Genomic DNA, 27,100 nt, shown 5'->3' with positions numbered 1-27,100 from the left:
AATATTGATCTCAATGTTGAGCCTGGATGGCTGTAAAGTCTCCAGTGTATTTCACTGGAATGGTGCAGGTGTCTGGAGTCAGAGTTCAGAGTGGGACAAAGAATTAAAACAGCAAGTGATCAGAAGCTCAGGGTGACACTTGGGGACTGAACAGAGGGGTTTAGCAAAATGATCACCCGACTTGCATTTGGCCTCCCCAATGTAGAGAGGACTGCATCATGAACAGCAAATACACAAGTACAAGTAAAGTGCTCCACCTTGAAGGAGTATTTGGGACTCCGGACGGTGGGAAAGGAGGTAAAAGGACAGGTGTCGCATTTCCTGCGATAGGAAATGGTGGGGTTGTTGGAGATAATGGAAGTAGACGGGGGTGGTTGTGGAAGGAACATTCTTCTGAAAATAGTGAAAAGGGGTGGGGGATGAGAGGGAAAGAAGTGTTAGGTGATGACATCAGACTGGAGATGGTGGATGATAATCCATTGAATGTTAAGACTGGTGGTGTGGATGGTGAGGTCAAGGAGAACTATATCGTGACTCTGGAAGGGAAGGAAATGGGTGAGAGAAACAGTACAGGGATTAGAGCATGTGGCCGAGGGCCCTGTCAACTACCATGAATGGGAATCTTTGGTTGAGGAAGGAGGAAGACCTATCGGAAGCATTGGTGTGGAGGATGGCGTTGTGAGAACAGATGTGATGTAGAGGGGAAACCTGAAAGTATGGAATGGAGTCGCACTCCCTCTCTCTCTTCTGTAGGAGTCAGGGGGCTCATAGGGTTTGACAGCCACCCTGGAATTGAAGATAGAGAAATCGAGGAAGGGATTAGACAGAGACCATGTGAAGATGAAGGAGTGGTGAATATTGTTTTTCAATTTGGGTTGAGAGCAGGAAGTGACAGCAATACAGTCATCAGTGTACTAGAATGAGAGGGGTGAGGGAGGGAATCTGAGTAAGACTAGAACAAGAAATGTTCAAGAATCCCACAAAAAGGCAGATATGGCTTTTGGGTTATGGGTTCACATAATATGCCTGCTTATTTCTAAGAAGTGTGGAGTCAAAGAATTTCTTCAATGTAAGAACTGTTTCAACCAGGTAGGGAATGATGGTGGTGTAAAAGGATCCCCTTTCACCACTGCCCTCTGCCTGGCTGAGGAAGTGTTTATTCTTTGTCTAGCAACGTGTGACATCAGGAAGCTAAAGCATTGCTTTCATCAGTAAATTGGATATTTTATAAGGGCTGGGGTATTTGGAGAATATTTTTCTGCTAAAGTGAAGCTGTGTCCTTTTTAAGGTCATACATTTTAGTTGCTAAGTAAAAATGAGCTCAGAACCCATGGAATTTAATTGCTGTTTGATCAGGAATGGTTTCAGATTTGAATGTGTTTGTCACTGAAGATATGAGGTGAGTGACTGCTATTGACATTATTATGACACAACCAATGGTAACTGCTGAGCTGTTCAAATTGGAAACAGCTATTTCCAAAGGGAAACTTGAAACAACTGTCATAACCAATTTTGCAATTTGTATCAAAAACAGTAAATGCTGGAAAAACGCAGCAGGTCTGACAGCATCTGTGGGGAGAGAAAAACAAAGTTAAGGTTTCGAGTGCGTATGACCCTTCTTCAGAGCTGAAGAGAAGTGTAAATGTGATGAAATTTATACTGTTTGAGGGGGTGGGGCAGGTGGAACTGATTAGAAGGCCAATGATGGGTGGGGACAAAGGAGGGATTGATAAAGATGTCATGAACTAAAGGACAATGGGATTGTTAATGGTAGTGCTTAGTGCTTAAAAAGGTGCTAATAGTGGCATAAAGGTAAGAAAACAATGATTATAACAGAACAATGGTAGCATTGTGTAAAAGAACAACATGGACAAGTGAAAAATGGCCCTGTCAGTGGTGGTGGGGGAAAAAAAAAGATTAAAAAAATGGGATAAAAAAAGGATGAAACAATGGGCCTCTGTGTGAGGGCATCTCCTGCGCCTCTGTCCTCACACCGTCCCCTCCCTCCTAGAACCATAATGGGGTCCCCCTTGTCCTCACTTTTCACCACACCAGCCTCCGCATTCAAATGATCATCCTCTGCCATTTCCGCAAACTCCAGCATGATGCCACCGCCAAACACATCCCCCCCCCCGCCCTTGTCAGCATTCCATAGGGATCGTTCCCTCTGAGACACCCTGTTCCACTCCTCTATCACCCCCAACACCTCATCCCCTTCCCTGCAACACCTGCCCTTTTACCTCTTCACTCCTCACCGTCCAAGGGCCCAAACACTCCTTTCAGGTGAAGCTTCACTTGTACCTCCTTCAGTTTGATCTACTGCATCCACTGCTCCCAGTGTGGTCTCCTCTACATCGGGTAGACCAAACGCAGACTGGGTGATCACTTTGCGGAACACCTCCGGTCTGTCGGCAAGCATGACCCTGACCTTCTGGTTGCATGCCATTTCAACACACCATCCTGCTGTCATGCTCATGTCTGTTCTATGCCTGCTGCAATGTTCCAGTGAAGCCAACGTAAACTGGAGGAACAACACCTCATCATCCAATTAAGCACCTTCTGGACTTAACTTTTGAGTTTCACAACTTCAGACCATGAACTCTCTCCTCCATCCTCATCTTTTTTTTTAATCCCCTTCTACATTCATTTTAATTTTTCATCCACTTATTTTCATTCATTTATCCCATTTTCTATCCTTTTTTTCCCACTGCCCCACCCCCATCTCCTACAGGGTCATCTGTCACTTGTTCCATGTTGTTCTTTCACATAATGTTACCCTTATTCTGTGATAATCGCATTCTGCTTTCTTACCTTTATGCTGCTATTAGCCCTTTTTTAGCACTAACCACTACCATTAACAACCCCTTTGTCCTTTAGGTCATGATGCCTTTGTCAATCCCTCCTTTGACCCTACCTATCGCTGGCCTTCTATCCAGCTCCACCTACCCCCACCCCTCTTAAACAGTATAAATTTCATCCTATTTCTACTTCTCTTCAGCTCTGAAGAAGGGCCATATGGACTCAAAACGTTAATTTTGTTTTTTCTCTCTCCACAGATGCTGTCAGACCTGAGTTTTTCAAGCATTTTCTGTTTTTGTTAAAGATTTTCAGCATCCGCAGTATTTTGCTTTTGAAATTTGTATGTTTCGAGATGTAGCCTTTGAATTCAGTAGTAATAAGACCACAGAGTCTCGAGGTTTTTATAAAACTAAATTAAACACTTATTAATACAAGAAAGAGTGTAAGCACATATGTCTACAAAAGTACTACTTTAATAACTACAAAAATCTCTTAATTAATCTGACTCCTAGTTACACCTCCGTTAGGGCAACAGTAAAACACACAGATTTAAACAGACCCCTGGTGAAGCACACTCTGGACAGTCACGTTCAAAATGAGATGCTTTCAGCTCTGGGCCCTTGCAGACAGTGGCTTGAGGTTTACAGGCTGGAGGCTTTAGATCTTAGAATCCCTCTCCTTTTACCAACAGTCTTCTCTTCCTTAATACATATTTTCCTCTTTGAATGCAAATTTTCATTGTATTACTATGTCTTTTGAACTTTACCTCTTATAATAATAAGACCCTTCCATAATACCCACTTTATTAATAATCCATGGGAAAAATAAACACACACACTGTTTCTGAGCTTCACCTGATTGTGTGTAATATTTCACTCCCTCTTTTTGAATCCAAGCTACACTAGTTTGTTTAAAGAAAACTGCAAATTACCCCCATGTTTAACATTTCAAACCTACTTCTCTTCTATACATCAAAGCCTCTAGACCAGCTGGCTTTAGTATAATTAAGACAAGACACACATAGACACCACTAAACTCTATATTTTAAAATAATTTTCAAAAACATTATAGACATTATTACACCACCTTGACAACATCAAGGCAGCATTTGACTGAGTGTGGCATCAAGGAGCCCTAGCAAAGTTGAGGTCAGTGGGAATAGAGAAAAACTCTGCGCTGATTGGAGTCATATCTAGCACAAAGGAAGATGGTTGTGGTTGTTGGAGGTCAATCATCTCAATCCCAGGACATTGCTGCAGGAGTTCCTCAGGGTGGTGTCATGGGCCCAACCATCTTCAGCCGCTTCATCAATGATCTTCCCTCCATCATAAGGTCAGAAGTGAAGATGTTTGTTGATGATTGCACAATGTTCAGTATCATTCATGACGACTCAGATACTGAAGCAATCTGTGTCCATATGCAAGAAGACTTGGACAGTGTTCAGGCTTGGGTAGTAAAGTGGCAAGTAATATTCACGCCACACAAGTGCCATACCATGACGATCTCTAACAAGAGAGAATCTAACCGTTTTCCCTTGACATTCAATGGCATTACCTCATTGAATTCGCCACTGCTAATATCCTGGGGATTACCGTTGACTAGAAACTGAACCACACCGGCCATATAAATACTGTGGCAGGTCAGAGGCTGGGAATTCTGCGGCAAGTAACTCACCTTACTCCCCAGAGCCTCTCTATCATCTACAAGTCAAGAGTGTGATGGAATACTCTCCACTTGCTTGGATGAGTGCAGCTCCCACAACACTCGAGTAGCTTGACATCATCCAGTACAAAGCAATCCACTTGATTCGAACTGCATCCACCACCTTAAACATTCAGTCCTTCCACCACCGATGCACAGTGGCAGTAATGTGTGCCATCTACAATTGCACAGCAGCAACTCCCCAAACTTCTTTCAACAGAGCCTTCCAAACTCACAACCACTACCATGGGTCAGCTTGTGTTGAGCTTTGGTTGCACTGATGGTTTTTTGTATTTATAAAGAAACTGTTTAGCAAGTTTAGAACAAGGGTACAACAATCATGGCCTGGTATTCTCAATAGGGCTCAGAGAAATACTTAGAGAAGATGGGAGAGGGGCAATCTGATGGGTTCCTATAGTTAATTTTAGGTAAAGAATTCTGAAGTATTAGTAAGACTCATAATAGTATGATTTTCAACTTGCACATTTTTTTGTAGGTGTTGAGGCTTCTTAAAATTTTGAATTTGAATTAGCAGAAGAGAAATACAGATTTTAAGTTAGTCTGAAACTGAAGGCTCTGGCATCACTTGGAAAAGGCACTTCTCATGAAACCTATTTGATAAATTTAACTTGGCTTTGTACTAAATCTTGTACTTTGTACTGATCAACACTAAAATAAAGTAAGCAGAGTTTTATTTTTGAATTTCATGTGCTCTTCTTCCTTCATTCCCCTCCCCCATCAAAAGCGTTGCATCTAATTTCAGGTGCATGTGGCTGTTTTTGCGATTATGAGTAAACCACTTTGAAGTATTTTCTGTGGCAGTGTAGTGTTGCATTTCTCAAGGTCTCTAGTTTATGGATCTCTTTGTACTTTATGCTTGTAGCCGTTGAAGTGAAGACTCCAAAACCCAGAGGAAGGCGGCCGAAAGTAATGGTGATCGCTGCACGCTCAGGCGATGAAAGGTTAGTGTGTAAGGTAATCTGCAAATAATTCACAGTTTAAGACTTTTGAGGTTAGTAAAGTCTTAATGTTTTATTGTTTAAATGATTCTGTGTGATCTTAGTCTAATATCACCGATCTCAACAAAAGCCTGGTGAGGACATACTCTATTTTTATTTTTGGAGAAATTATAACTCATAAGCAATGAACTGTTTTCAAAGAAACACTTACATTTATAAAGCTCCTTTCATGACCTTAGGACACCCCAAAGCATTTTACAGCCAACAAAACATTTCTAAAGAATAATCACTGTCGTAGTGTAGAAAACACGGCAGCCTATTTGCCCATTGCAAGATTGCAAAATCCAGCAAACAGCAGCGTGATCAGTATTTTACTGACATTGGTTGAGAGAAGATCTGCTTCAGATAAGTTTGTAATTCAAAGGTTGGTGGTAGTAGGGGTACAATATTACCCATTCTGCCATTGAGCAAATGAACAATAAACGAGATTTTTTTCTTAGTGATGTTTGTTGAGGGATAGTTGCCCTTGAGATTTTTTTAATGTCCACTTGAGAGGCCATTTGGGGCTTTGATTTAACATTTTATCTGAAAAGATGTACTAAAGAAACCTTAAGTTATACAATAGAGGAATTAGTTGTTTTCAAGGCCTTATCAATTCCCTTGACAAGGGAGAATCTTCTGAATGATGTTTTTGAGAGGCTAACACTAGGAGCATAAAAACAGGAGTAGACTAATACAGTTCCTTGTGCTGTTCTGCCATTTAGTTATATTATGGTTGATCTATACCTCAACTGCATTTACCCGCCTGTGCGCTATATCCCTCTCTGCCCATGCCGAGAAAAGTCTATCAGTTTCAGCCTTTAAATTTTTACTTGACCCAGCATTCAGAACCTTTTGGATGAACAAAATCTTTGAAGAAGTGCTTACTGATTTCCCCCATAAATGGCTGGCCTCTAATTTTAAGATTTGATTCCCATATTAAATGGTATGGGTAAAACGATAGGAAATGCGATTAGATTAGAAAGCTCAGACCAAATGGCTGTCCTGTCCACTAAAACCTCTTGTTTTTAAGTTCTACTGGTGCTTATTTTGAAGTTTGAATATTACATAACTGCTGTGTTGTATGTACTGCCAGTGAGAATGATGCTATGAACAAAGCTGAGGAAAAGAAGGCAGTCATGGAGGAAAAGCGGAAGAAGCAACAAGAGCAGAAGAAAGTGAAGGAGGAGGAAGAGAAGAAAGAAGAAAAAAAGATCGACAAGCCAAAAAAAGAAATAGTTAAAAAGGAAGGAAAGAAGGACCTCACGGAACCCAAGCGAAGGAGGAATACCAAGACCAAGTCAACCTCGGAGTCTGAAGTGGAGGAACCAGAAGATGAAGTATGCACAGTCCGATATCTAAAGTATGGGGAGCGGATTAGAGCTTAATTTTTTTTAGTCCAATTCCTGTTTGCACATCTTCCTCAGGTTAAACTAATGGGTGGGGGGGGAGGGAGATATATATATATATATATATATATATATATATATATATATATGGTCTGCTAGAAGCACATTTGAAAATTGAATAGCCTTTACAGAAGCCCAGCAGCTTGATTTTTGACAATGTCTGTTCCTGAGAAGTAAATATTGGATTTGAAATGCATTAATGATGTACATTTTGGAAGTTGCTTCTTTTTCAAATCATTTGAGATTGGTAGATAGATTAACAACTGGCGAGAGAGATTTTATTTCTTGTTGGATGTTTTTGACATGAGATAAAATTTGAAAATTGTAGCTGGGATTCTTCTTCCAAAACACAAAAGGTAACAGAGTGACCTATGTTTTCTACTGTAGTCCTGCAACAACTGTATCTGTTGCATACAGATGCAGTTATAAAGAACTGCTAAATTTTTTGAGGGACTGCCAAATGCATGCGGTTGTAGTTCCATGTTCTGCAGTTGCACTTGAAAGGCCTGTTGATGTAGTTCTTGACAGCCCACTTATTGTCTGAGCAAGCAATTTTCTTCAACCTCTATACCCCCTCCCTCTACTTCCAAATTTTCAACTGAAATGGAGACCAGGATCATTCTAATTACTCAATTGTCCACTAGCTTTAATTGTAGAATCAAGATCTGCTATTGCTGCTGAATGTGATTGTTTATCTTTGTGGATTGTGCAGTTGTTCAGTTTGGTCATTGAGCAGGAGAAATTGCAGCTTTCTGTGAGATAATGGAATCCTACAATATGTCTCTTACACTTGCTGGTTAGCATCTCAAGACAAAGCTAATAGGCCAGCTTGTGCAAAGATGCTTTTAATCGTAAACTTTGATCATAGAACAGATCTCTGTGCGTTTCTCTAATACAACTTTAACTTGTATTCTCTTTACCTTTTCTCATCAACACCTTTTTTTGACCATTTACGTTAAAAGGAGGAGAAAAGCAAGAAAACTAAGTGGGATGCTGCTAATAGACGAAATCTAATGAAAAAGCAAAATGAAAAGGAACAGGAAGAAAAGCTTCGCAAAGTGGAGGAGAGCAAAAAAGAAGAGCAGTAAGTCCCTGTTCCTGTTATTATCTTGTTCAATGCAAAAAAAAAAGGTGACATGTTGACTAATTATTGGAATGCTTTGCATCAGTTCAGTACTTGGTGCCCTAATGATGGATTACAGCTAAGCCAGTTTCATGTCATGATTTTTCTAGAATATTTAGTTTCTGTGGAGCTAGGGGATTGTAGCACAGAAGGAAGCTAGCTGCCTATATTTGTGCCAGTTGTTTGCTAGAAAATCCAAAACTTAATCCCACCGTCATACACCCCCGGCACCCCTTGATCTTCCTCTGCTTCCTCAGGGTGGTGTCTTAGGCCCAACCATCTTCAGTTGTTTCATCAATGAACTTCCCTCCATCACAAGGTCAGAAATGGGGATGTTCGCTGATGATTGCACATTATTCAGCAACATTCATGACTCGTCAGACACTGAAACAGTCCCAGCCCACATGTAGCAAGACCTGGACAACATTCAGGCTTGGGCTGATAAGTGGCAAATAACATTCGTGCCACACAAGTGCCAGACATTGACCCCCTCCAACAAGAGAGAATCCAGCCGTCACCCCTTGACATTAAATTTACCATCACTGAATCCCACAATGTCAACATCCTGGGTGTTATCATTGACCAGAAACTGAACTGGACCAGCCATATAATTACTATGGCTACAAGAGCTGGTCAGAGGCTGGGAGTTCTGCAGCAAGTAACTCAACTCCTGACTCCCCAAAGCCTGTCCACCATCTACAAGGCGCAAGTCAGGTGTGTGATGGAAATCTCTCCACTTACCTGGAAGAGTGCATCTCCGACAACACTCAAGAAGCTCAACATCGTCCAGGACAAAGCAGCCTGCTTGTTTGGCACTCCATCCACCACCTTGAACATCCACTCGCTCCACCACTGATGCACAGTAACAGCAGTGTGTACACCATCTATAAGATGCACTGTAGCAACACACCAAAGCTCCTTCAACAGCACATTCCAAACCTGCGACCTCTACCACCTGCTGGGACATGGGTAGCAGATGGATGGGAACACCACCACCTGCAAGTTCCCCTCCAAGCCACACACTATCCTGACTGGAACTACATCGACTCAGTGACAGCGAAGGAATGGCAAAATCCTGGAACTCCCTTCCTAACAGCACTGTGGTTGTACCTACACCACATGGACTGCAGCGGTTCAAGAAGGTAGCTCACCAGCACCTTCTTAAGGGCAACTAAGGATGGGTAATAAATGCTGGCTAGCCAGCGACGCTCGCATCCTGTGAAAGAATAGAAAAAAATGTATCCAGTTTTCCCCTGAACTGCTGCTCCTAATGGCAAAGAATTCTATGTTTCATTGACCTTGGCTACAAGATGGTCAGTGAGGCCCTAACTATATTATTTTAGGCAAGCAATTTCCTTCAGTGTTCTCCCTTTCTTCAGCACCATCCCCAATAAATTAATGCTGAATACCAATTACCATAGCTTGGGGAATTTGCTGCATGTTAGTAAGAGCTGAAGATTGAGTTATATGCAGCTTACCAGAATTTGTAGGGTTTCTGATGGTCATTGCGTTGGAATACATAGCCACGCAGGGCTTTGGCTGTCTGGAGCCAATTAGGAACAATCTCAGTGCCCAGTGATTGATCTGTACGTTAGACTGGCTAAACGATTATCAGCAGCGCTCTGGAGCGTGGTATTATTTCCAAATCTGCCAGAGGATTAATTTGAATATCCTATTACCAAGCAGGTTTTGATAAAGTTGATTAGCACTCCTTGCCAGCCTTGTCGATTCTCTCTGTTCACATTGGTTTCTTCAGGCAAGTTGTCATGTCTCTTGTTTCCTCCACTTCACTACCCTCAAAAGTTGTTTACCTCTTCCAACTTATCTTGATGCCAGATTCAGTGTTGTGCGCTTTATTTATCACTAGTTGCCTAAACCAGGCCCTCACATAAGGGGCTTTAGCAGTGCAATATGTCCGTACTGAGGCTGACTTCCCTCTAGTGTGTTGAGTGGCAGATTGATATGGGCTGGTCTTCCCTGGTTTCCTTATTTAGTACAAATCTACTTCCTGGACTGATTGACTGATCCTAGGTCTGTTACGTTGGGAACTTCCTGTCCTAGGTCTGTTATGTTGGGAACTCCCCAATAAAGTCCACAGAGTCCACAAAACAGTACTGCGATCTAACGAGTTTCTTTCAAAAGCGCCAAGTCAGTAGCCAGAATAAAAGTACAAACAGAAACTGAAGAAAATCAATTCAAATAATTTTTTTTCCAGTAACAGAAATGTGAATATATATGTTTAATTAGCCATTATTGAATGGATGAACGTGTTGAAGGGTCAGTAACTTTTATCTGCTCACATTTACCTCTTGCGCCTGCTTTTGCTACATTTAGGATGTTGCGTCACAGGTGCAACATTTGATTTTTTTTTGCTTCCAGCCATCTCAGTGATTTTCCTCGGTTGTGCATAACTGTTTGAGCTGATGATAGTGGCTCGATCTTGGCGTTATCATTGTCGTCTTCAGCTTGCTCTACATCTTGAGGGTTTGGATCTGTCACGCTGGCCAATATTTGATCATCTGGCATTATCTCGGTAGCTTCCTGGGCAGCAATATTAAGTCTTGCATTGACGTCATCGGTATCTATTTTGGCTTAAGTACTGACCCATCATTGTTTAGATTGTGGGCATTGAATCCATCGTTGTCCACAACTCTCTTCACGCTTTCAATTATTTTTTCTTCGGTGAAGCATTGAGAAATCCTGCTTTTTGTCATGTTTGATTTCTGTCTTGAATTTAGCACCCAGGGCATGTTTCCAGGAATTTTGATTATAGTTGATTCTCTCTGTTCACATTGGTTTCTTCAGGCAAGTTGTCATGTCGTCCTTACTGGCCACCATTCTTTTGATCATTTCTCTACTGTTATTGCCTTTGGGGAGATAGTAGCATAGTACTTATGTTACTGGACTAGTAATCCAGAGGCTCAGGCTAATGCTCTGGGGGCCTGTGTTCAAATCCCACCACAGCAGCTAATTGAATTCAAATTCCACCAGTACATCTGGGATATAAAGCTAGTCTCATTAATATGACATGACAGCAATCATCTTTTGTTGTTAAAAAACCCACCTGGTTCACTAATGTCCTAACTGGTCTGGCCAACATGTGACTCCAGACCCACAGCAATGTGGTTAACTCTTAAGTGCCCTTGCAATAGGCTAGCAAGTTCAGTTCAAGGGCAATTGAGGATGGACATCTTGCCAGTGGCACCACAACCCATGAAAGGATAAATAAATTTAAGGTTGACATGATGCCTTGGCCAAGGAGTTGAATTTTTTTGATATCAAGTGAATCTATCCACTGAAAGTAGTGATAATAGTCATGGTAGTGATTTTAAGTTTAAATGATGGAAGCAGCGTGCTTTGGTGAATTTTCTGATGGAGTGGAGTGTGTAGACCAGTTATGTTGCAGCAAATGAGGACTGTCAGCCTTTATCTGTTTAAATCTGAACGTTTTGTTGGTGTTTCTTGTTGCTAGTTTTTTCTCTGGTAACATTTTGTAGTGCCAAAGCCATCTTGTTTTTTGTTGCCTCATTGTCGACAGCATATGCAAATATTTGTATCTGGGAAGTGCAGTAATAATAATGTCGGCAAACCTGGTAGCCAATTTGCCCTCATCTGTAAGGTAGATGGTCAATTTTTTTTGGGTAATGTTGGTTGAGAATGTGATGTTGATCAGGAGAGTGCCATATGGTCTTTATTTTCACTGAAACAATAGAACATACAGATGGGGGTCTTAGTTTAATGTCTCATCCAAGGAATGACCAGGTAATACAACACTCTGTAGGTGGTAGACATAATGTATTTAATTTTAAAAGATACTTTTTAAAATTAACCTTTTGATCATCTTGGTAAAATGCCACATAATAGACTTGGTAGCAAAATTGAATTCCGTGTGATTAAAGAGATAGTAGCAATGTGTGCACATGACTGTTGACATTTACTGCGGAGAAATGAGGTGTTGCATTTTGGATGGAAGAATGAGGAGAAACAATGTAAACTAAATGGTACAATTTTAAAGGGGATGCAGGACCAGAGAGACCTTGGGGTTCACATACACAAATTTTTGATGGCAGGATGTTGATGAGGCTGTTTAAAAAGCTTATAGGATTATGAAAGGTTTATGGGATCCTTGGCTTTATTAATTGAAGCGTATAGTGTGATAGCAAGGAAGTTATGCTCAAACCTTTAGAAGTCACTGTTTAGGCCTCAGCCAGAGTTTTGTGTTCAATTCTGAGCACCCAGTAAAGATGGGTTAGGTGGGAGATAGTGGCTAGTAGTAATGTCACTGGATCAATAATCAGGAGGCCCAGGCTATTGCTGTGGGGGACAAAGGTTCAAATCCCACCACAATGGCTTGTGGAATTTAAATTCAATTAATAAAGGAAAAAATCTGGAATTGAAAGCTAGTCTCAGTAATGGTAACCATTAAACTGTCATAATTGTCATAACCCGTCTAGTTCTCTAATACCCTTTAGGGGAGGAAATCTGCCACCCTTACTTGGTCTGGCCTACATGTGACTCCAGGTTCACTGCCCTCTAAAATGGCCTTGCTAACCACTTAACTCAAGGGCAGTTGGGGATAGGCAATAAATGCTGGCCTTGCAGTGAGGCCTACATCCCTTGAAAGAAAAAGGCTTTGAAGTGGGTTCAATGGACCTCTACTTGAATCATACCATGGATGAGGGGCTTCATTAATGTAGAGAGACTGGAGGAGTTGAGATTGTTCACCCTGGGGCAGAGAAGATTAGGAGGAAATTTGATAGGTGTTCAAAATTATGAACTGTTTTGATCATGTATATAGGGAGAAACTTATTTTAACTGGTGGGCGGGGTAGTCAGTAACCAGACAGGACAGGTTTAACAAAATTGACAAAAGAAAAGGAGGAAATGAAGACTTTTTTGCTGAGTTGTTAGGATCTGGAATGCACTGCCCAAAAGCTTTGAAAGAAGTTCCAATAGTAACTTTTAAAGGGGAATTTAAATATTTACTTGCAAAGGCAAAAATTGCAGGTCTATGGGGAAAGGGGAGGGGGACTAATTGGATAGATCTATCAAAAACACCACAGGTACAATGGGCTGAATGGTCTCTCTGTGCTGTACAATTCAAAAGTTCTACTGGGGTGTTGGGATTTCCATTTATTTGTTGGTAAAACTTCTTAGCCTGTGCTTGAATGACTAATCTGGATATGGGTTCGCCCTTGGCTGTCTGCTGTGTGAAACATGTGTATATGGTCTTGTTGAGAGTTATGTTGTTGGCATTTCGGGCTTTCCATCTTGCTTGGCCACTTTCATCCATCTCCAACCCCCGTTGCAACTTCTCTTGATCTTTAAGCCATCCACGAACCATTGATTCAGGAATCCCCAATCTTTGTAAAATGGATGCTTGCATAACACCTTCCTTGATTTGGGCGATGACTTTCAGATTCTCTGTGATGGCGTAAGATTTTCTTTTGAGTCAGTGTACACAATTTTGTGTTGATCATTATGTGGGTCTTACTGCAAGGTTTATCAGTATTGTACAGAGAAAACTGGCACCTTAATTAGTCATGAGGTTGCCAGCTCGTTAGCTGGTTCAAAATCATTTGTGAAGCATTTATAGGTCAACAAAGCTCTGAAATGATAAATTTACACGGAAGTTTTGGAGTCCCAGTGTACTTGGATAGAAAGAGTCGTTCTATTTCATGCCTAGAAGTTCTGAACTTGGATGCAGAGCTTGTTTTTCTTTAAACAGGTGTGAAGGATTACATAGATGCAGTTTATCTGTTAAATTTAGATTCATCTTTCCATCTAGGCAAACCAAAGAGGAGAAAGAAGGAAAGAAAGAAGAAAAACTCAATTTCAAGAAAATAGAGAAAAAAAGAGGTATGGGCCTGCCTGTTTAAATTCAGTGCATTATTATTAGAAAGGCTAACTGGATTTTATTTCATAAATTCTGACTTCCTTTTGCCTTGGTTCACAGAAATGTCAATGGAATTGAGACTTCAAAAATTGCACAGTGAAATCAAATTATCACTGAAGATCGACAAGCCTGTGAGTACTTAGAGTAGTATGGATACAGAATTGGGTCAATTCCTAATGTGTAATTTTATGATGAAGCGAATGATCTGTACGTAAGTTCCATTTCTGAATAATAGAACTATGCCAATTGATTATATTTGACGATAGTTTCAGGAAAACATTTAATAATTATTCTGTAATTTTCCAGGATTGTCATCTTTTATCTTTTAATTGTGCAAAGAACACATGGTTCGTCATGAAACCTAGTGGAAATTTTTTAAATTCTTGGGATGTGGGCATTGCTGGTGAGGCTAGCATTTATCCCCCAGCCAAATTTGCCCTGAGAAGGTGGTGAGTAGCTGTTTGACACAGTTGAGTGACTAACAGGGTAGTTAAGAGTTAACCATTTTGTTGTGGGACTAAAAGAACTCCAAGCAGAAAGTCAAATATGGCTTGCAGAAAAAGTCTATAACTCTAAAATAGCTGAGCCACATTTCAGATTACATTGGAAGATGGAGGAAAATGGGCATCTCGTCTTCTGGGGTTCAGATTATTACCACCTATTCTCTTCTAGATCTCACTGGAGCACAGGATGCCAGCGCACAAATGACCAATTTCTTAGGATCAGTGGTTCAACTGGCATCAGTCACAGCTGATGTCTTGGCATCACTAAAGGCCTGGTACCGACTGTCAAATTATTCGTCTTGTTTTATGGAGCCATATGTGTCAAAGTATCTGAAGGAGTTCACATGGATACTCTTCAGAACCTCAAAATATGGCTTTGACCCCATTGGAAAAACAATAAGGCTAGATCAGTGCGTCCACTCAGCCTTTGGTCCTTGCATTGTCAGGGGTTGCATTGTCAGGGGTCACATTATTTGGGCAGTACTATTACTAGATTGGTTAAAAGTAAAACACCTACAGTTTGGTGCTAGTCCATTCATTGCTTTGGGTGAATAACTATGAATTGATTGATATTGTGGATGAGTGAGAGGAGACTGAAGGTTTTGTACCTCTGTCCAAGGTCCATGTCATGTCTTTTGATGATTGTTACATGCTTGGCCTTAATTGTGCTGCTTACATTGGCTCCTGCAAGTTTGGTATTAACCACATATATTCTTGATGCTTTTCAATACTGTGTCCTGGCATCAAGCACTTCTATTTATGTAATCGTCAATGAAAGAAATGTTCTATAATGCTTTAAGAGGAGGGGAGAAAAACATAAATTGGAATGAATGCTGAACCATTTGGGAAGAGATTAGAAGGAGCGACCAAAATCATAGTCAAAAATATGGGTTTTGAAAAGGTTTTAATGATGGAGGGAGAAGCTTTGGGGAGGGACTCCAGCCAATGTTTTTTTTTTAGTCTCTGTGCAGAATGCAAAGGAATTTCTGCTTTCATGTCTGCACAGTTGGTGAGAATTATGAAGGATAGATGCAGTTTAGAAAGTAAACATTTGCACAAAACAGAGGGTGATACCAATTGATTGCAACTGGACACAGGCCAGCAGAATGGGCAGACAAGTAGCAGATAGAATTTAATATGGAGAAGTTTGAGGTGATGCATTTTGGCAAAGGGATAGGGAGAAAGAGTGGCAGAGGAACTTGGGAGTCCATATTCATAGATCTTTGAAGGTGGCAGGGCATATTGGGAGCGTGGTTAGCAAAGCATGTGGGATCTTGGACTTCATAAATAGAGTTATTTTGTACATAAGCATGGAAGTTATACTAAATCTTTATAAAGCTCTGGTTAGGCTACAACTAGAGTATTGCACCCAGTTCTGGTCACTTTAGGAAGAATGAAGGTTCTTGAGAGGCTGCAGAAGAGATTTCCCAGAATGGTTTCTAGGATGAGGGATTTTAACTAGAGGGTTAGGTTGGAAAAGCTGGAGTTCTCTTTGAAGCAAAGGAGATTGAGGGGAGGTTTGAGAGCTGTACAAGATTGACGGGTTTTGATACAAGCTTAGGGGGCACAGATTTAAGGTTTTGGGCTAGAGATATGGGATGATATGAGGAAGAACTTTTTTACATTGCAAGTGGTAATGATCTGAAACACTGTCTGTGAGGATGATGGAAATAGACGTTAATGATTTCAAAAGGAAATTGGATGGGTACTTGAGGGAAATAAACCCACAGGACTGGGGTTGGTGCAGAGAAATGGTACTGACTGGATTGCTCGACAGAGCTGGCGTGGACTTGATGAGCTCAATGGCCTCCTGTGCCGCAATGGCTCTCTATATAGTATAAATCATATTGGATTCATTAAATCCCATTAATTCTATCAACAATATCAATTCTTGATACAAAAACAAGCACTAAGGCTTTGACCTCCCCTGGTAATGAGAATGCAAATTTATGGCACTGTGGTCAGTTGAGGTTCCAGCGTTACATGTTCTGCCTCTAAGTATGAAGTATCTTTTTAATTATTTTGCTCCAGTTCCTCCATTGCATTTCACTTTATGGAGTTTTGTAAATGTGACATGATGTAGGCAGCTGGGAGTTTGCACTAATACTGTGAAGCCAGATGGCAGTCATACTGCTGATGGTGCAACAACATGTTGCTACTGACTTGTGCCACCATTGTGCTGGTATAAGAGTTAGGATTTCATTTGGTATCATGTGGTTCCAGTTCTACAAATTGAACATATCTGATACAGTTTAACTCAGGATTCCATGTTTAAACCGAACGACAAATCTAACTTTTTTAAAGGAAGGAAAATAAATGTTACATTTAGGAATTCTGTATTGTAAGAACCGCAAATACAAAACTGATGCAGTGCCTTCCCATGTAACTTCTGTTCCTTTAGGATGTGAAGAAATGTATTGAGGCCTTAGATGAACTTGCTGCGCTCCAGGTTACTCCACAGCATCTGCAGAAACACAGTGAACTGATTGCAACACTTAAGAAGGTTAGATATGTTTAGAGTTTAGAGCTGATTTTTCTCACTAACCCTATTTTACTCTGCTGCTGTGTCTCTCTCTCTCTCTTCCTGATTGCTCCTCTTCTGAAAGTGCTATGAAACTGGACACAATGGTGGATTATATGACTCTGGAATCCTTACCTTGCATCTGCTTGTGCACTTTTCAGTAGTGATCACTAGATAACAAGCAAGAGAAGGAATTCTGGCCATTGCTTTGGATTGCTTCCCTCTGTGCAACAACCCCATTCCCCACTCCCAGCTTTCTTTGTTTCCATAATTTGTGACAAAATAGTATTTGGAAAGGAGTGGATTGATCTGGGATAGCCAGCACAGATTCATTAGAAGCAAATCATGTTAGTCAAATTTTGAATAAATCACTAATTGAATAGATAATGTAGTAGATACATATACGGACTTTCAGGTGCCTCATCCTTGTTAGAAAAATGTAGGTTTATGTATAAGAGAAAAATGTCAGTGTAGATCGAAAGTTGGCAGACAAGAGTTACGATAAAGTGAGGCTTGAATTGGGAAGGTTTGGAAGATATGCACTCCACCTGTCAGTTCTGGGCTCACTTCTGTTCTCGTTGAGGAAGACAGTAAAGGTCAGGAAGTATATAGAGACTAATGGGCAGATAAGGATGATTTTGGGGATGGGAAGTTATGAGATGACAATTGGGATGATTTCTGTTAAACAGATCCAAGCCAGATGAAGTACTAAACGAGACAGATTTTTTCCTTGATATTAAGTTTATTCAAAGGATGCAGCATTACAGATCTCTGCCTCCTAACTAGTGTCCCAGTCATCCCTCTACAAGCTCTGTCCTTAATCAAACAATGTCCATCATCTGTGTACCTTTAGCCAATCAATAACAATTTCCACTGGGGCATTTAAGAAGTTTTTTAAATTTGAAGGTTTTGATGGTGAGCAGGTAGATTCCTCTTATGGGAAGTTTGTGACAAAAGGTAATCAGTTTAAAATGGTCGCTGAGATTGAGGACTCGCTTTTTATGCAGTGGGTTGTTAGAGCATAAAATGCTTTGCCACAGAGGTTGTTTTAGATAGAAAACACGTCCTTTTTAAAGGGAAAATGGGATGAACATCTAGAAGCAAAGATGGTTACAGGGAGAGAGCAGAGCAGGTTAGTGGTGGATTGTTATAGGAGACGTTGCATACATAGGATTACATAGGATATAAAGCACAAATGGGCCATTCGGCCTAACCAGATAACATCGTATTTTATGCTGTACTGGAGCAACCTCCCTTTTTTTCATCTAAATGTACCATTGTGACCATCTATTCCCTTCTCCTTCATATGCTGGTCTCCCCGTAAATGCATCTCTACTAGTAGTTTCAACCACTTCCTGTGATAGCAAGTTCCACATTTCTCATCACTCTTCAGAAGTTTCTTCTGAATTCCCTATTGGATTTTTTGGTGACTATCTTACGTTAGTGGCCTCTAGTTATGTTCCTCACCACAAGAGGAAACATTCTCCCTGTATCCACAGTATCAAAAGTTTTCATAATTTTTGCGACCTGCATTAGGTCACCTCTTCGGACTTTTTTCAAGAGAGAAGGCGACCCATCCTGTTGATACTTTCCTGATGTGTATACCCATGCATTTTTGGTGGTATCTTTGTAAACCATCTCTGCACCTTTCCAGTGCTTCTATATCGTTTTTATAGTATGCTGACTGGTCTATAATTCCTTGGATATGTTCTGTCTCCCTTCTTAAAAATAGGAATTACATTAGCTATCTGCCAGTCCTCTGGCACTACACCTATTCCAACAAATTATTAGATATGAGAAATAATGCCTCTGCTATCTCTTCCCTAGATTCTCTTTAAACATGTGGATGCAACCTAAATAGTTCTGCCATCTCTCTATTGTTACCTGTGGTATTATCCTGTCTACCCCTTAATGGTCCTATTCCCATTACAGCCTTTTACAGGCACATCAATTTAAAACAAAAATTTGTTTTATGTTCCTCCATAATTTAATTTCAAAGTTTCTCTTTGCCTTCCTTTCTTTTTTTACCTCTCTCCTAATCTCTTTATATTCTCTCTTATCTTGCACTCCTCTGCTATCTATGTACTTGACGCATGCCTCTTTCTAACCCTCAATTGTTCCCTTATATTTTTATTCATCTCTGGTGTCCAACTAGTGTTTAGTTTGTTCTTTCCTTTTAGTGGAATATATTTTTCATGCACTCTGAACACCATTTTAAATGTTTCCCATTGTTCTTCTTCATCGTTGTTTGCCAATATAGTTGCTATTTTATTCCCAAGTTCTGTTTTCAGCCTCTCAAAATCGGCTTTCTCCTGTCCATCAACTTTGTTTTCATCATACTTATGTCCATGTCTGCATTATCATACTGTATTATGTTGTGGTCGCTATTGCTTAGATGTTCCCCTACTTGTGTTTCTCTTATCTGCTCTTTTTCATTCCCCATTATTAGATCCAATAACGAATCTTCCCTTGTTGGGCTTTTTACATACAGTAAGTCCCTGCTTAATGTTGACTCACTTAATGTTGTTTCACTTTAATGACATTAATAAAGTAATGTCAGTATACTCATTTAACGTTGTTTGCTACAGATTTCCTCTTCTATGGCCGATCTGCTCACATGACCTTTCCTGCATTGTTTCTGTTCATGCCCTCAGCCCCTCTTCGCCTCGCTTTCAGCCTTGCCTCCCGACATTGCTTCCCTTTGTTCTTACCTTAGTCCCCAGGGTTTATTTTCAGTTGCTCCTCTTCTGGCTCCTGGTTGCTGGTTCCTGTTCTGAACTTGCACTAAAGAGCTCAATCTAGTGGCAGAAGTTGGTCAGTGCAGGTAGTTCTGGGACTTCAGCTGCTACCTGAAGCGACCAAATTCTGCAACTAAATGGAGTCTGGTCAATCTAAAGGTACTGTCGGTGAGTGTAATTTAAAAAGATATTGTATTTCTTTTATATTTAGTGATGTATTTTATCTTGCAAGTTATTTCAGTTAGGAATGCACATTTATGGTACAGTATTTTAACTTTTTTTTTCTGGGTGAGAAATGTTTGAAGGAATCTAACTCCGGCTTTAACATAGTCTCCAATGGGAACTTATAATTTTCAGGCATGCATCCACAACTTTAAATGAGAACTCTCTGCACTGAGTTAGAAAGGAGTCCTTTTGCATCTTGTAGGAACTGGCACTGGCACGATGAGCAAAGTGACTTCCTCTGGAAACCTCTGGTTCCATTCAAGTATTTCAGTCCACCAGGATTTGGGCAGAATGAGACCAGTTGTCCAATCCCCATTGCTATTATGGTAGCACAGACCATGATTGAACCTGGGTCCTTCCTGATTTATGTGGCTCTGTTCTGCATAGATGCAAAATATTAGAATACTGAAATTCCCCAGAAAATGTGTTTCAGAAAAAATATCTATATCCTGATTAACTACTCTCAGACCAGATGGCCTTTTTCCTATTTTATGTTGTAGAGGTCTCCATTGAAGGATTTTAAGCCAATTGATTGTAGCTATGATTGTGACAGATGTTTTCCACAGGTCTCTTGTTTTTCAGTAACTACTGCTTCAGCTGGGGATGAATGCTGTATTTTATTTCCTACTTAAATGACTAGTGTCGAGCAACCCTGCTTGAGGGCGTTAGAATGGAATTGTGTGAAGTTTTGCACCTGGACTTTCACTTTGAATATAGGCAGAGTATTGATGTGTCATAGCAGCGTCTCTTGTAATGGTGGCAGAGTTGTGAATGATGTGTTAAGAAATGAGCTGTGCTATGAAGAAGTTTTGCTCATCATTGATATACATGGTTTTGGACGGTTTTGATTTTGCTCTCCAGCCTTCCAGAAGTATTCAAACACTGGGACAGATGCAGGCCTTGTAGAACAGTACAGTAGCTGATTTTAAGCTTTTAAGCAGTGTTTTTATAGTGCAGCAGGGTTTGGGCAGATATCTCAGAAATTATATTGTGATGTTTTGCATAGTTTCAATTGTGACAAAGACACAAGAATTGCCTATATTTTTCCTTGCAATGAAGCAAAGATTCCTGTTGATTTCAGTATTTGATGCTGTATAGCTTCTTGGACTGTAGGATTTATATCCTTAAACTGTCTGTATTCTGGGAAAACAGAGGACTTAGACTGTTCTACGTTTTTATTTTGGATCAGTAATATGGGTTTACGTTTTCATTGGTTTTCTCTGGTAACAGATGCGAAACTACAAAGCCAGTCAAGACATCATGTTCAAGGCAGATATGATCTACAACAAATTCAAATCCATGTTCTTGGTTGGTGAAGGTGACTCCGTGATTGCGCAAGTACTGAATAAATCTCTCGCTGACCAGCGGCAGCATGAGGAAGCAGTTAAGGCACGAGAGCAAGAGAAGAAAAGTGATCAACTGGAAACTAACAAAAAAGCTGAAAACATAGAGGAACAGCTGACTGGTAAAGTTCATCTCTCCTCCAGCCCTTGCCTACTTTTGAATTAACTGAACACACTGGTTCCGTTCAGTTCTCTACTCTTGAATGCAGTGGGCGAAAATTAATTAGTCTCCTGTGATTTGTGAGTGCTTTCTAATACTTAATGTTGAATAAATATTTTTGCTTGTTTAAAAAGCCAGCAGCCTCCTGAAGGCTCGGCTACTAAATGCACATGCACATGCAGAAGCTTGCAGCTCGATCAGTGTCCTGATGTTGAAAGTGCTAAAGCTGAACTCCAGTGGGTGGGGAGATGATCAGTCATGGCTCTTGTTCCTGATTAGTATCAAGTGACTGATACTAAAATATGTGGACATTTTGAGTGTGAACAGGTTGAGGCCCAGCTATGAAGCATCCTGTGGTTAACTTGACATTTTTTACATATGAACACAGGCAGCAAGAGAGTAGGTACCTCCAGGAGAGGATAGAAAATTGGTGCAGAACTTATTTTTCTGTTGTAGTTTATTGCAGTATGAAATTTGAGTGAGCTTTTTAATGTTTGCTTCAGTGCTACAATTCCTGGAGCTGCTAACAGTGTGCTGCATCAAGTGCCACATATTCAGTTCTTAAGGAATGCATGCAGTTTCTGTAATCTAGCTAATGGGTCTCTTTCCTACTTGTTGTCAGCCACTAAAACTGTGAATGGAGATGTATCACAGGATGCAGAAAAAGGCCAATCCTTGAAACGTACAGAGAACAAGTCTGGTGATGAGAAGAAAAATAAATCTGATGCTGCGCAGCTGCCACAAAACAGGTTGGTGCATTGAAGTGAAGTTTAAAGCTTGGTGGGGATTAAAATTCATTGAGTTCCTGGGTCTGAATGTGATCCTGAGCTATTTTGATTTTGTTAGTTACTTTACCACCTCTTATAGTATGGTCTATGCTGGGGACCTTGTTGTGGTTGTCTCTGAATTGTCAATTGGCAAAAGGGTAGGATGGTAAAGCCAAGTCCAAAATGTGCCACTAATTGGTTAAGCTGTGATTGAGAGATTCTGCTAAGATCACATTTTTGTGCTTTGCAGTCAGGGGGATGTGGCATTTTGGTGCTGAGCACTGTGAGGTACAGCTCAAAGCTTCTGGCACTCCTTAGTTATTTACCAAAAGAATCACCCACCTCCACTGCAAAAAAAATTATCAGGAGATATGCAAGAGGGCTTTCACAGTGAAACTCTTATTTAACACAGACATCACAGCTGGCACTAAAGTGTATGATTTTTGTATTCACAAAGAAGCTTGCTGCAGAAGCTAAATGTTTCCCAGTTCTGATGCTCATATTTCAACTGCTCCTGCTCCTCCAAGGAACTGAGCCCTACCCCTCTTTCTGTTGGTTGGTTGGTTGCTCCTTCTGGCTTCTGGTGGATGGCTGCAGATTAACTAACAGCCTGCTCCAGCTCTGTTTATCTCTCAGTCTGGTACTGTTAACAACTTGTATTGTAGCTTTGATGTAATAAATTGATACCAAGCCAAAGAAGGGTCGAGGAAAAACTTGGTCAAAGTGATAGAGATTTTTATCAAAGGAGGGTTAAGGAGTTTGTAATTGAAGTTATTCTATCCAACCTTGTGTTATTTTTAATAAAATCTGAACAATATTACTATAGACTTTTCCTAATCTAAAAATATGCATTGACCCTTTTAGTAACATGCCACAGATATTGCATAGACAATCTTATCAATCTGAATTTGAGTATAAATCCAGATCCTTATACAAAAAACACAATGGCTAATCCACTGTGTCACTTGGGTAACTTTTGTTTTCTTATGTACATTTTGACATCTGTTATTTATCAATCGTATTTCATTAGAAGTGGAGCTTATTTTATGGAAAATGTTATGCCTTTGTAATCTGCAGCTTGTTAAATTCTCAAAGTTAACCCTATCTAATTTACATTTAGTGGCATTGTATTTCCAGAAACATGGCTGTCGTTTGTGGCGTTATTAAACTTCCTAAATCTTAACATTGAATTATATTTGGCCTCATTATTGAATGCATACCAATTAGGTTGGAACTTTCTGGAAATGCACCCGTCACACTTCTGCATTCACTGTAGGTAATTACAAATACTTGCAGTTGTGCTTTCACACTGCATCCCTTTCCCCGGTATTTTATCTCCTCTCCAAGAAACTGTAATATGGTTCTGTGCCGTTCCCCAGTACCCCAACCAATTGGCCATTCTGTTTCTGAGACTGTCAGAGGATTGGCTGTTGTAAACTGCTGCAATTCACTGGACTGAACTACCAGAGAGTGCGGGGTATAAAGAATATAACAGCTGGGCCAGATCCTATCCCTGCTGGAAATCCACTGAAGAATGGATGGGAGAGGAGTACTGACTGTACAGCAGTAGAGAGTGGGAACTCATTTTTCCCCCCTTTAACCCAGGCCTGTTGTTGAGATAAGGTAATTCAGCACAGAGCAGGAATAGAATTTGATTCCTGCTGTACTTCTGTGTTCAGTGCCATTTTAATTGATGGCTCCACTAATTTAGCTATTGGAGGTGATTGTATTTTTCCTTGTCTCCTTTTTGAGTCTGAAATGAACGATGATTTTAATCAAATAAAATGGGTCCATGTAACTCAGCACTTTCTCTTTCTCTTTACTTCAGTGAACCACACCAATCCGATGCATCCCAGTTGGCGAAACAACCATCAGCCAATACTGAGACTGGTCAGATGGAGACAGGACCAGCTGCTGAAAGCTGAGCAGCTCCAACCTGCATATTGCCACCAAATTTAAAATGTAGCTCCTAGCACAGGTGTTGTCAGGGTGGAATTTGGGGTAGTGCTTTTGTTTCCCTATTTTGTAACTTCTGATTTATAGACAACTTGCTATTTAACACTGGATATCCATAAAACCTCCCCCAGAAAAGCAGCGTATCAACAAATGAGCACGTTAGTGTTTTACCACACAGAACTGCCGAAGCCTAGGTGTACATTTTTTATTTGGTTTCCTTTCCTGCCTTTGTTTAAAATGTTTTATATAATGATTGGAGGGTGATGGGTTCCCTTGTTTTTGGATGTGTATAGTAATTCGGTGGCGTTTTTACGTTGATATGGTGTATCTTTTTTTTTTGTATTAACCTGTTGAGGCCAAATCTGCTTTAACGCCAAAAGATCAAAACTAGTTTTGTTCCTGCATGTTGAATTGCAGGTAGTATCGTAAAGAAACTTATGTATTTGTTTTTATTAAGTACTTTTTTTTTACATTTTGCTTTGTTCTAGTAAATATCAAGTTTTTGGATAACAGCATAGTTGCTCTTTCTTTTTATGGCGGCCTGTAACGGTTCTACGTGGAGATGTTATTGAATGGTTATCGTAAACTAAGAGCTCAGAATTGCTTCTTATTTTTTTATACTAGTGTCTTTGTAATAGCAAATGCTTCCACTTCAGATGAGCCGCAGAAGCGCTTCTCATGCGTTGCATTTTGCGTTGTCCTTCGTGAAAGGGTTTAAGCCCTAAACTTTGCTGTAAACTTGCACCAAAATAAATGTTTGGTTCATTAACATGGTGATTGATCCTTTTTTTAAAAGAAAGTTACGATGACTAGTGTGAATGTACCTTTTTAAAAATTCAAGAGCAGCACAAAAGAACTTGAGCTCTGTTAGCGTTTTAAGGCATGTGTAGTAAAGTTTATTCCTCGTATGCTTGTCTAGCTTTCACTAAATCATCCTATTAGCTTTAACAAATGTGACGGTGAGTTCCACATTCTCACCACTCTCTGGGTTCATCCATCGTATTGTGCTATTTGTAACAATAGTCCATTCTCAGCTGGACAGAAGGCTAGCTTGCCCTATTCTAATTGTGAACGGGGTATAGGGGAGATGGTGCATAGTGGTAATGTCACTGGACTAGTGACAATGCAACAAACTAGACAGAACCTCTCATCCCAGGAATCCATGAGGAGAGATTAAATAGAATGGGCTGATACTTGAAGGTCAGAAGAATGAGCGGTGAAGATGAAGTTGAAGATCAGCCATTATCCCATTCAATGGTGGAGCAGGCTGAAGGGGCTGTATGGCTGACTCTTGCTCTTACTACTTTTTTGATATTGCTAGTACCTCATCCTTTATTGCTACATTGGCAGCATCCTCTTCTACAATGAAAACTGTTGCAATGGCCTAATCCTGCTCTTTGTTCATTATTTAATGCATCAACTGTTATCTGCCTTTGCAAGAATATCTCCTTTTTGGTCCCTAATCAGCCCACCCCTCCTTTGTCCACCCTTTTAATATTTATGCGCTTATATATAAAAAAAAGCCTTTCATATTCCCTGTTTATGTTGGGGTGGTGGTCCTTTTTCAAAAATCTAAAATCCTCTCTCCACCATTTTTTGGTTTTATCCTAATATTCCTATATTCAATATGTGGCACTGGGAGATATCCAGAGATTATTAGATGTTTGGTATTTCCAACGCATGTTGGCCCATGGTTAAAATTCACTTATCATATCACTTAACCCATATGATTAATTGGTCTAAAAAGTACAGGCTCCTAAAGAACTCTTTAAAAAAAAATGTCTCACCTACCTCTCAGTACACAAGACAGGATCTAAAATAGCCTGTTCCTTTGTTCCATGACATATTGTCCTAGGAAAGTGTCTCAAATGCATTTGATGAATTCATCTTCGAAACTATTACCAGTTTGGCCTATCCAGTCTATATAAAGCTTAAACTCCCCCATGATTATTGCATTGCCTTTGTTACAACGTCCTCTTGTTTATTGGTGAATTTTCTGTCCAATAGAATAGATATGGTTAGGCGGCTTACAAACTATCCATACCAGTGCTTTCTACTTGTTATTTCTCATCTCCACCCCTATTGATTCAATGTACTCATATTCCAAGCCAAGATCCCCCTCACTACTGTCCTTATGTCATCCTTGGTTAGCAGGCATTTATTTATGGCACAGGAGGCAGCCAGTTGCCCATCAAGTCCATACTGGCTCTCCACTGAACAATCTAGTCAGTCCTATTCTTTCGTTCGATTTCCCTCAAGGGCCCATCCAATTTCCTTTTGAAATCATTATAACCTGGGGATGCAAGCCATCCAGACCAGGTGACCACCCTTTCCAGCTGTTACTAGCATAACCAACCTTTCCCTTATCTCCTCCCCCTCAATTTTCACCCTATTCACTGCTTCTACGATCTGCTTCCAACGATATTTTCAGATTCCTCCTCACTAAACGCGATACAAAGTACTCATTTAAGCATTCGAGCCTTGTCCTGCACCTCGAAGCAAATATCACCTTTTGTCCCTAATAGAATATGCCAGATGATGATTTTTGAGTTCCCTTTTATGTTGACTGCCATTCTGTTCTCATTCTCTCCGCCAGTCTTATTTTCCTCTTCACTTTCCCTCTCAACCTATTGTATTTGACCTTGTTCTCACTTCAAGAATTTACCTGACATGGATCATTCACTTTTTTTGATTCATCATCATCTCTATCTCCCATGTCATTCAAGGAGCCCTGTTTTGGTTCCCCTACCTTTCGCTCTTGTTGGAACATATCTAGCTTGTATCTGAAGCATCTTATTCTTAAAGGTCACCCATTGTTCTGTTAGTTCTTCCTATCAGTTTTGGTTGCATTTTACCTTGGCTAGATCCCTTCTCAACCAAATGAATTTAGCACTCCATGGAATTCATAGAGAAGTTCCTATTAAAAATATTGACAGTCCTCATAGTAGAAAAGTCACCTAAT

The 27,100-nt window shown here is 40.3% G+C and overlaps 1 protein-coding gene across 3 annotated transcripts in view; it reads left to right on the top strand.

Moving 5' to 3' along the window:
* The window catches only part of psip1a (PC4 and SFRS1 interacting protein 1a), an 83,308-nt gene extending 58,401 nt beyond the window's left edge, over positions 1-24,907 (top strand). For 2 of the 3 annotated variants that reach the window (XM_078570349.1, XM_078570344.1), the window contains exons 7-15: positions 5,384-5,462; positions 6,595-6,838; positions 7,870-7,991; positions 13,818-13,888; positions 13,986-14,056; positions 16,830-16,931; positions 21,143-21,377; positions 22,038-22,164; positions 24,011-24,907. In XM_078570349.1, the coding sequence (XP_078426475.1) occupies positions 5,384-5,462; positions 6,595-6,838; positions 7,870-7,991; positions 13,818-13,888; positions 13,986-14,056; positions 16,830-16,931; positions 21,143-21,377; positions 22,038-22,164; positions 24,011-24,107 (1,148 nt within the window). In that variant the 3' untranslated portion in view covers positions 24,108-24,907. Of the gene's footprint in view, positions 1-5,383; positions 5,463-6,594; positions 6,839-7,869; positions 7,992-13,817; positions 13,889-13,985; positions 14,057-16,829; positions 16,932-21,142; positions 21,496-22,037; positions 22,165-24,010 lie in introns of all 3 variants that reach the window. The other variant, XR_013580514.1, reaches the window with a different exon arrangement.
* The last annotated feature ends 2,193 nt before the right edge of the window (positions 24,908-27,100 follow it).

The sequence above is a fragment of the Cetorhinus maximus genome, chromosome 2 (genome assembly GCF_964194155.1).
Source record: "Cetorhinus maximus chromosome 2, sCetMax3.hap1.1, whole genome shotgun sequence".
Classification (NCBI taxonomy): domain Eukaryota; kingdom Metazoa; phylum Chordata; class Chondrichthyes; order Lamniformes; family Cetorhinidae; genus Cetorhinus; species Cetorhinus maximus.
This window is presented reverse-complemented; position numbering and strand designations above follow the sequence as displayed.